The 10,694-nt window shown below is 38.3% G+C and overlaps 3 protein-coding genes across 3 annotated transcripts; all 3 read left to right on the forward strand.

The window, feature by feature from the left end:
* Nucleotides 1-409: 409 nt before the first annotated feature.
* LOC110527113 lies at nt 410-1,890 on the forward strand. The gene is made up of 2 exons (XM_021608271.2): nt 410-831; nt 944-1,890. Exons 1-2 carry the CDS (start codon nt 770-772, stop codon nt 1,191-1,193), a joined length of 312 nt encoding a protein of 103 aa, XP_021463946.1. The 5' UTR covers nt 410-769; the 3' UTR covers nt 1,194-1,890.
* A 2,391-nt stretch (nt 1,891-4,281) lies between these two features.
* Nucleotides 4,282-5,897, forward strand: LOC110527859 (transcription factor HES-5-like). The gene is made up of 2 exons (XM_036983327.1): nt 4,282-4,419; nt 4,536-5,897. The coding sequence occupies exons 1-2, from the start codon at nt 4,297-4,299 to the stop codon at nt 4,965-4,967; spliced, it is 555 nt and encodes a 184-aa protein (XP_036839222.1). The 5' UTR covers nt 4,282-4,296; the 3' UTR covers nt 4,968-5,897.
* A 2,562-nt stretch (nt 5,898-8,459) lies between these two features.
* LOC110527115 (transcription factor HES-5-like) lies at nt 8,460-10,039 on the forward strand. The gene is made up of 2 exons (XM_021608272.2): nt 8,460-8,594; nt 8,715-10,039. Exons 1-2 carry the CDS (start codon nt 8,472-8,474, stop codon nt 9,144-9,146), a joined length of 555 nt encoding a protein of 184 aa, XP_021463947.2. The 5' UTR covers nt 8,460-8,471; the 3' UTR covers nt 9,147-10,039.
* The last annotated feature ends 655 nt before the right edge of the window (nt 10,040-10,694 follow it).

Here is a 10,694-nt window from a genome sequence, read left to right on the forward strand (position 1 = left end):
ACTTTAAGGAATTGCACAATATTTTGACAAGATCTTTGCCAAAGAAACTCTTAAAAGTATATGTGTGTGTACTATGTACTCTGAAGATTAAGTTTACAAATTGACCCCATATTATGGATACCAGGACCGTTGATTATGTATCTCAACCGTCAGCGACCAAAGATTTCCCAATTAATATCAACAAATAAGATTGCCTAGGTTATCTATTAGATTCTTGACATGACCAACTTACTGTAAAAAGGCCATATCGGAGATATAGTGCACACATATATCATTGTAATCTACTGCAATGATAGTTGGCTAGGAGCAGAAAGACTTGTGATCCGAGCATATGTGTCATATTTCCATTTTGTTGATTCGTATCACAACTTGACATGGGAACATGATTTGTCTGTGTACTCATGGGCATAGACACGTTCCCAGGGACTAATGTGGCCGACCTCTTTGGCATATGGCATAATAAAAAAAAAACATCCCACCTGTCCTGTGAGGAATCAGCTATTATTCCCACTGACCATTGTCCCACCGTCGGAGCACTCTGATTGGCTGCAGAGCGTGAGACAGCGCAGAAGGAGGCACATAAATACGACATGGAGATGCAGAGCTCCCTAATGAAGACTCTCTAAGCATCAGCTGACCCAAGACCAGCCGCAACAGAGCAGAACAGAGGAGCTACCAGAACACAAACTCTAGACCCCCATCAAGACCTACCAAGAACAACATCTCCACTTTATTGACGAGCTGCAAACTCAAGGCCAAACATCTGAAAATGCCCGCCTACTTGGACATTGCGCTTCAGAACAGCACGAACGTGAAAGATCAGCACATTAGGTAAACTCATGACGAATTACATTGAAATGCTTCAGGTCGTAAAGAGTAATAAACGAATACAAACTCTGTGAGCGAGAAGAGGTGTTCATGATTGTCTTGTGTTGTTTTTCAGGTGTAAACTCTCTCTGCTGGAAAGGAAGTGCAGCAGCGGTGTGGAGAAACTGAAGATAGTCATTGGAGAACACCTCCAGAACGGGATCCCTACATCTCCCATTTCTCCTATTCTGGAGAAAACCGTGTCCCTTTTCACTCCGAAGAAGGCCTTGCTGTCACCCACGGGCTATTCCAAATATTCCAGGGACATACTGCGTCTCTTCCCCACTCCAGAGGAGGACATTGTACCACTCTGCTTTGAACAATGAGTGGAGAGATGCATGGACGTGGAGGTTCCAGTTCAGAGGTCAAGGACCCTGCTGACATTTACTGTGGCGTTGGCTTAATGTATTCACTTGAGGCGCTGCCATAGACTGCAACTGATTGGCCGACACTGGATCGCAACTGACAGAGAGACATAGTTAAATGAATAATAAGTCCAAAATAGGTTTTGTCTAAAATTACAGTGATTTTGTGAAGGTTAGTTTGTGTATATTTCAATTCTGTCGAAATGATTTAGAAATGCATTTGCATGCATTGTTATTAGCAGTCGTACTGCTCTATCCTTTCTATGAGAAAGTCAACCTTGGATGTGTTTGGTGATCTCTGCTACCTGGAAGAAAGCAGAGCGGGTTACTCTGATTGTAAACACTTGTCCTCGGAGATTGAGTTAGCGAGTGCTGGGCACTCTTGTTACAATGTAGAAGTATGGACAATGTGACCATTGGTTCATCCCACTTTCTTAGGGTAGGTGAGTCAATGTCGAATTTGAACCCTGCTAGCCTTTACACTAAGAGGAAATGTTATGATTGTTATTTTAAAACTTACTGTTTATTTTGTTTTCAACTACTAATGAATGGCTTCACACACATATAAATGTGCCTAATACACAAATGTGCCTAAAGTGTTTTTACATGTACCTAAAGTGTTTAATTCAAAGACTAAATAAATATTTTCAGCATATATTTCACGTGTCTTTTCATGTTGTCTTCAAAACACATCTCTCCATTGGCAATCCCCAGAGGGATGACGGCATTAGGTACATACTGTATGTTATATCTCATGTAGGAATGATTTCTTCTCTCCGTTTTATGCTCCTGACATGAAGTGACACAAAAAACGGGAAAGTATATTATACTAAAGGGCCATTCATACCTCTACAGTAGCTTGTGAACTTGGACAGTCAACAAGCCAACATTTGGTACATTTTTATAGCACAAGAAAGCATCACATGGAAAGTAAGAAACCAGGAAGTGAATACGTGTACAGTCCAGGCCCGGTGTGTTAAAAAAAAAAAACTGACATAACATAAGAGAATAACTTACTAAGATAGTGCAGGAATGAACACACAATGCTGTACTTAGAACGTTGTACACCTTGGACAGCTCAGAAAACCACAGAAAACCTTTCGCTGTATTCTTAGCGGAATGTGTTCAAGCACCAACGAAGTTACAGGGCTAGAACTATTATATCCGTTATATCCTGACTTACTGCAATGCAACTATTCTTTTAAGATGTGTATCAGATTAAACAGATGTTGTCGGGGCAAAGGTCAAGTCAGTAACATGCTCAACTTCTGATAAATCACATCATTGCACTAATTGGTTTCCTGATTTAAAAAAGGCATCCGTAATTAGGTGATAATTGATCATGGCTGTCGCATGGCTGTTGTTTCACTCTTGTGCCTAAGCACACTTGCAGTTGAGTCATACTGAAATGGAGTCATATTTAACTACCAAGTTTCTCACCAGGCACCTTTGGGGAATTGGTTGTATGAAGAGAAGAATTAGCATTTAACAAGGCACACTTCTATTGTTTAAAGATATTTCCATCCTAGGACAAAGTGTGGGAAAGCTCTGGAGAGCGGAGTCACAGTTTAAGGTCTTTGGCAGCTTCATTCTTTACATCAATATAACAACAAATAACAATAAAATTGTCCACAAAAAAAAGATGAAAAAAGATATTCAGTAATGTAGTCTGAAACATTTTAATATCTGAATAAAATGAAATCAATATATACAACAGTACGGAAGGAGCCAGTGGTAGTTTCCCTCCAGAATCCAGATGGCCCGTGATGTCAGCCTCTGTCTTTAGTACAACACAGAGTCAATAGCCGTCACTAATGGTCCACTGAGCAGCTTTTGTAATGCATTGATCACAGCACACAGGACTCAGTGTGGGAAACTCAGATCAGCTCTCTACTCACACTGACCAGTGGCCTCAAGACAGAGGACACATCTGCTACGTTTGAACTCTACTCTGGCAGTAGTCTGCCAAATCTTCAAATACACAGACACAAGAGCAGTATCGCAATGCAACATACAGGTAACTGCCAAGATAATGGAAACACTTGAGTAAATGAGGGATGCAAAGTATATCGAAAGCAGGTGCTTCCACACAGGTGTGTTAACTGAATGAATTAGGCAATTAACATCCCATCATGCTTAGCGTCATGTATAGAAATGCTGGGCAGGCCATTGTTTTGGCTAACATGACTATGGCCAAATAGGACGACAATGCCCCCATCCACAAGGCACGACTGGTCACTGAATGGTTGGATGAGCATAAAACCGATGTAAACCAAATGCCATGGGCGTCTCAGTCACCAGATCTCAACCCAATTGAACACTTACAGGAGATTCTGGAGCGGCGATTGAGACAGCGTTTCCACCACCATCAACAAAACACCAAATGATGGAATTTATTGTGAAAGAATTGTGTCGCGTCGCTCCAATAGAGTTCCAGACACTTGTAGAATCTATGTCAAGGTGCATTGAAGCTGTTCTGGCTCGTGGTGACCCAACATACTATTAAGCCACTTTGTGTTGGTGTTTCCTTTATTTTGGCAGTTACCTTATTAACTTATAACTAACTATACAATATTAGGTTTCAAAGGTGACAATGTTCTTAAAGTCTCTGTTGATTATAGCTAGAAATCTATATTAAATTTTTTTTAAAAAATATTTTACTGTCAAATTTGACACTTTATTTTGCAATACAACCATCAGAAGGGATTAGGTGTTACAACATTCTCATGTAGAGAATCTGTGTCAGTCCCACAAGTGTAAATTGTGATGATGAGCGTGTGCTCTGTCAGTGTCATTAATCCCAACATCAGGCAGCAGATCTAGGGGTCACCACTTTCCCAGATTCACACAGCGCTTTGTCAGTCACTCTCCATCACCCCCACCCCTCCACCTAGTCCCCTGAGACGTGACCATTGTCCCCCAGCAATAAGAACACTGAGCATGTGGCAGCTCCACACTCCTCACTGTTCTCCCAAGCTCTCCCATTGGCTACAGACTGTGAGAAACTCCAACAAGCCCAAGACCCACACATTCATATGCAGATTTGGGACAATATATAGGAGAGATGAAGCCAATAGAGATCAGATTCTCTCTACACAGACCTCTACAGCACAGAGATCCAGCTATGGTACCTACAATCACTTCAACTATGATCTACTCTAAGGAGCACCTGACTCTGACAAAAAAGGTAAATTGAAGATTCAAATTCAGTGACATTCATTCAATTGTATTGATTGATTGTTTATTTGCTTCAGTAATGCCATATTACAGAACAAGGTTTTGATGACTCATCTCTTCTTGCAGATAAGAAAGCCAGTGGTGGAGAAGTTACGCAGAGATCGTATCAACAACAGCATTGAGCAACTCAAGTCTCTCCTGGTTCCAGAGATCCTCAACCAGCAGTCCGACTCTAAGCTGGACAAAGCCGACATCCTGGAGATGACAGTTTGCTTCCTGAGACAACAGAAACAGAACCAGCCAGTGAGCTCCTCTTCCTGCTCAGCACCTGTCAATCAGGGTTACTCCAGGTGTGTCCAAGAGATTGTTCACTTCCTTTCTAAATGTGAGCAGAAGTCACAGTCCCAGAGAAGACTGCTGAGCCACTTCCAGAGCCTGCAGCCATCCTCTGATGAGAACAAGAGGAAGATTGACCGTCCTCAGCTGAGCTCCCCAGCCCAGCACAGCATCAGCAAAGACAAGAGTCCAGTCAACATCGCCCCCTGGAGGCCTTGGTAGAGACCTATAGATTGGAGCTCCACTCAGACAAACACAATGGATGGACCATGTTGGTCTAAGATTAATTTCATGGACATTAATGAGTATAATAAAATATATTCATTGTTTTCTGCTTAAGCAGGAGTTTTTAAAAGTCTTGTTGTGATTGAGACATTTCATTTCAGTTGAACTGAAGTTAAAACATTTTTCCAAGAAAATAATCTGATCGATGAAAACTACATTTTTGTAGTGTTAATTGAAATCATCATAACCTTTATGTTTTGTGAAACATGTAGATTATATTGATCATGTGTTTATATTCATGATGAACAATAACTAATGGTTCTCTATGTGAACTTCTAACCCAAAATGGATGCAATATCATCAATCTGTGTGTGATTGTATTTGATGAATCTGTTGTTATGGTCTGAAAATGTGAGTAATTTTTTACCACTACATTTGTGTAGTGATATAGTCATATTGACATTGTATTGAGCATCTTCTGTGAAGCATGTATCAGTTATATATTTGATATTGATCAACTTGAGCTACAGCATCAATGTTCCTCCGTGAGGATTATTTACCCAAACTGGGTATTATACCTGCTATCATCACTCTGTGATTAACAATATTTGATTTGTTTAAAGATCGAACTTCTTTGTGAAATTATCGATCATGTTATTTGAATAATGTGTTTATTGCAAATGTGATTAAAATAATGTCTACTTGACAAATACGATTATTTTAAACAATTATTTTGTCTTTCATAAAGAAAGTAACTTTGTATCCTGTACTCTAATAGAGTATCATATCTTGGAGATTTGTTCAAGTTCTTGTTGTGATGTTTAATCACTGTATTTCTGTTGAAATATTTACCTTAAATTAAGGTATTCAATGATGTGACTCATTGAGTCAGTCTGAATAAATACACAAATCATCAAATGAAATATTTTTTGTCTGTTGCTTCATTCTTTTCTTGACAAAGACAATCCTCCAACAACATTACATTATTAAATTACTGATTTATGAAACTCCACATAGATAAAGTGGCTGATTCAAATGCAATAACAATGATGACCCAAGACTATGCAGAAATTATATTGACTGCATTGGAATGCAACACTCAATTGAATCAATATATTCATTTTTATCTCTAGGTGCTTCATTCAAAATCTACAGAGTAATATCAAAGTTAAGAGACATTTCTAGTCAAACATGATTATTTTACAGTAATTGTTTTTATATAAAACATAACAGTCATATCATATCTTGTTGTAGTAAAGGTGTAATGAACTATAGAGATGTAAGTGATCATCATTCTGACTTCCTTAGGAGACATGACTCATGTGTTTTTTATTGATGCACCTGTTTTAAATAAATGTATTTTCAGTGTTTCAGAATGTGATCAATTATTTTAGTTTAGTCATAATATATCAGTGATTCCAGGTGTTGGGCAAAAACTAGTACTGTCATCTTAATGCTTTAAATGTTTAGAGCAGCTGTGCCCCTCAAACTCAATAGCTAATGTGATGTGTAATAAGACACACTTCTATTGTTCCTCCATTGAAAGCAGTGAATGGAGAGAATGTGGGAAACCGATGAGAATTCACTCACAGGGCCCCTTCAGGACAATAGACTGGGACTGTCAGAGGTTAGAGTGGGGGACTGTGTCTCTATGGGAAATCAATGGATATATTTCTGATAATCCCACATTTAATGTTTACTATTTGGGTCTTGAATTTAGAAATCTGCTTAAACATATGTTTTAGAAAAACAGTTCAAAATATATATTTTTTTGCATTTTGAAAGCACTTTTAGGCAGTACTTACCCCTTCTTCAAAATTAATGCAGTTATTAATGATGTTTTTATTCTGTTTCTATGTGGGACATGGTTGAAAACAGTATATTTCTTTGTATAAACAGAGAATTGATTCTCTGTAACAGTGAATCTTTATCTGTTGCTTAGGATACATATTTGTGTATTGAGCTTCACACCCCAAGGGATTGATAGGAACTGCTTGTGTAGAGATGAATTAGCATTTAACAAGGCACAGTTGTGTTGTTTAGTGGAAGCTCTCTCAATGGGAAAAGTGTGGGAAAGCTCTGGAGAGCAGAGTCACAGTTTAGTGTCCTCATCAGTCCCACCAGCACCTGTGATTCTCTATGGTGAAAAGGCACACTTCAATTGTTCAGGGGATAGAATGGGTGGGAAGGGGTATATTGGGTTATTTCTTACTCTTTCTTAGGAGGGAAATACAATAATAATTAAATAAAGCAATTTCTGATATATTTACCCAAGTTATGATAGGCTTTCTCTATCTTGTTGATGGACAGTTTTATTCAGTGCATTCATACAGTTCATGTGTTTGTGTGATAAAAAGTGAACAGCTATCAAATCCAATTAGGCATACAAGAGTTAACCCTTTGTCAATTTATAATGAAACAAATCACAGACAATCATTTTCAACAGAGTACTCAATATCATGTGTTTTATACCATTAAGTTAAAGGATGAAAATGTATTTATAAAGGTATGTCCTGTTAGTATAATCTTGCCAGTGCTGATCTTTCCCTCCAGAATCCAGAAGGTCTGTGATGTCAGCCTCTGTCTTTAGTACAACACAGAGTCAATAGCCGTCACTAATGGTCCACTGAGCAGCTTTTGTAATGCATTGATCACAGCACACAGGACTCAGTGTGGGAAACTCAGATCAGCTCTCTACTCACACTGACCAGTGGCCTCAAGACAGAGGACACATCTGCTACGTTTGAACTCCAGAATGCTTGACCTTATAACTACTAATACTGAGTTAAGAGCATCCTTGCTATTGATACTGATGACCCCTAAAATACTGAACACCAAGGTATACATTATCCTGGTATCTATCCACTCACCTGTTAATGTTGTCTAAAATATTATGTATTCCCAAACATTCTGACTGACTGAACATTTAAATATGTATGAATTTAAACAGGAATTAAAATTGTGATACATTGTCACACATCATCATATTGTTAAATGTAACTACCGGTATGTGCGAAGTAAAACCATATTGTAGAGTCGTTAATTCATTTCAGAAGTCATATCCATGGAGAGAATAAAATGTTTCTAAGTCAGTGATGAAGCTTGGATACAGAATATTACATTCAACAATGTTCTTACAGGTGGAGATTAACAACACTGTACGTTAAATTAGAGAATCTGTGTCAGTCTCACGTGTAAGTTGTAATGATGAGCGTGTGCTCTGTTAGTGTCATTGATGCCAACATCAGGCAGCAGATCTAGGGGTCACCACTTTCCCAGATTCACACAGCGCTCTGTTAGTCACTCTCCATCACCCCACCCCTCCACCTGTTCCCCTGAGACGTGACCATTGTCCCCCAGCAATAAGATCACTGAGCATGTGGCAGCTCCACACTCCCCACTGTCCTCCCAAGCTCTCCCATTGGCTACAGACTGTGAGAAACTCCAACAAGCCCAAGACCCACACATTCATATGCAGATTTGGGACAATATATAGGAGAGATGAAGCTAGTAGAGATCAGATTCTCTCTACACAGACCTCTACAGCACAGAGATCCAGCCATGGTACCTACAATCACTTCAACTATGATCTACCCTAAGGAGCACCTGAGTCTGACAAACAAGGTCAATTGAAGATTCAAATTCAATTACATTTATTCTATTGTATTGATTGATTGTTAATCTGTTTCAATAATGTCATACACCAGAAAAATCTTATTAATGTTTCCTCTTCTCTTCTTGCAGCTAAGAAAGCCAGTGGTGGAGAAGTTACGCAGAGATCGTATCAACAACAGCATTGAGCAGCTCAAGTCTCTCCTGGTTCCAGAGATCCTCAACCAGCAGTCCGACTCTAAGCTGGACAAAGCCGACATCCTGGAGATGACAGTTTGCTTCCTGAGACGACAGCAACAGAACCAGCCAGTGAGCTCCTCCTCCTGCTCAGCACCTGTCAATCAGGGTTACTCCAGGTGTGTCCATGAGATTGTTCACTTCCTGTCTAAAGATGAGCAGAAGTCACAGTCCCAGAGAAGACTGCTGCGACACTTCCAGAGCCTGCAGCCATCCTCTGATAAGAACAGGAGGGAGATTGACCGTCCTCAGCTGAGCTCCCCAGCCCAGCACAGCATCAGCAAAGAGAAGAGTCCAGTCAACATCGCCCCCTGGAGGCCCTGGTAGAGACCTACAGATTGGAGCTCCACTCAGACAAACACAACAGATGGACCATGTTGGTCTAAGATTAATTTCATGGACAGTAATGAGTATAATAAAATAGATTCTTCATCTTCTGCTTATGCAGGAGTTTTTTAAGTCTTGCTGTGAGACGTTTAATTAAAGTTGTACTGAAGAAGTTAACGTTCTCTGAGAAAATGATCAAATCGATAATTGAAATAAGTTCATGTTTTGTGAAACGTGTTGATTACATTAATCTTGTTTTTATATTCATGATGAACAATAACTAATGGTTCTCTATGAGAACTTCTAACCCAAAATGGATGCTATATCATCAATCTGTTTGTGATTGTAATTGAATAATGTGTTTTTATGGTCTGAAAATGTGAGTAATTTTTTACCTCTACATTTGTGTAGTGATATAGTCATATTGACATTGTATTGAGCATCTTCTGTGAAGCATGTATCAGTTATATATTTGATATTGATCAACTTGAGCTACAGCATCAATGTTCCTCCGTGAGGATTATTTACCCAAACTGGGTATTATACCTGCTATCATCACTCTGTGATTAACAATATTTGATTTGTTTAAAGATCGAACTTCATTTGTGAAATTATTGATCATGTTATTTGAATAATGTGCTTTTTGCAAATGGGAGAAAGAAATGTCTAATTGAAAAACCCTTGTTTATTTGAAACAATTATTTTGTATTTTATAAAGACATTAACTTTGTATCCTATACTCTGATAGAGTATCATATCTTGGAGATTTGTTCAAGTTCTTGTTGTGATGTTTAATCACTGTATTTCTCTTGAAATATTTACCTTAAATTAAGGTATTCAATGATGTGACTCATTGAGTCAGTCTGAATAAATACACAAATCATCAAATGAAATATTTTTTGTCTGTTGCTTCATTCTTTTCTTGACAAAGACAATCCTCCAACAACATTACATTATTAAATTACTGATTTATGAAACTCCACATAGATAAAGTGTCTGATTCAAATACAATAACAATGATGACCCAAGACTATGCAGAATGATATTGACTGCATTGGAATGCAAACTCAATTGAATCAATATATTCATTTTTATCTCTAGGTGCTTCATTCAAAATCTACAGAGTAATATCAAAGTTAAGAGACATTTCTAGTCAAACATGATTATTTTACAGTAATTGTTTTTATATAAAACATAACAGTCATATCATATCTTGTTGTAGTAAAGGTGTAATGAACTATAGAGATGTAAGTGATCATCATTCTGACTTCCTTAGGAGACATGACTCATGTGTTTTTTATTGATGCACCTGTTTTAAATAAATGTATTTTCAGTGTTTCAGAATGTGATCAATTATTTTAGTTTAGTCATAATATATCAGTGATTCCAGGTGTTGGGCAAAAACTAGTACTGTCATCTTAATGCTTTAAATGTTTAGAGCAGCTGTGTCCCTCAAACTCAATAGCTAATGTGATGTGTAATAAGACACACTTCTATTGTTCCTCCATTGAAAGCAGTGAATGGAGAGAATGTGGGAAACCGATGAGA

The sequence above is a fragment of the Oncorhynchus mykiss genome, chromosome 7 (genome assembly GCF_013265735.2).
Source record: "Oncorhynchus mykiss isolate Arlee chromosome 7, USDA_OmykA_1.1, whole genome shotgun sequence".
In the NCBI taxonomy this organism is placed as follows: domain Eukaryota; kingdom Metazoa; phylum Chordata; class Actinopteri; order Salmoniformes; family Salmonidae; genus Oncorhynchus; species Oncorhynchus mykiss.

Coding starts and splice junctions, on each gene's coding strand:
- LOC110527113 (XM_021608271.2), top strand. CDS start 770: ATGCCCGCCTACTTGGACATTGCGCTTCAGAACAGCACGAACGTGAAA. Junction 832..943: donor GTGAAAGATCAGCACATTAG/GTAAACTCATGA, acceptor GTTGTTTTTCAG/GTGTAAACTCTCTCTGCTGG.
- LOC110527859 (XM_036983327.1), top strand. CDS start 4,297: ATGAAGCCAATAGAGATCAGATTCTCTCTACACAGACCTCTACAGCAC. Junction 4,420..4,535: donor ACCTGACTCTGACAAAAAAG/GTAAATTGAAGA, acceptor CTCTTCTTGCAG/ATAAGAAAGCCAGTGGTGGA.
- LOC110527115 (XM_021608272.2), top strand. CDS start 8,472: ATGAAGCTAGTAGAGATCAGATTCTCTCTACACAGACCTCTACAGCAC. Junction 8,595..8,714: donor ACCTGAGTCTGACAAACAAG/GTCAATTGAAGA, acceptor CTCTTCTTGCAG/CTAAGAAAGCCAGTGGTGGA.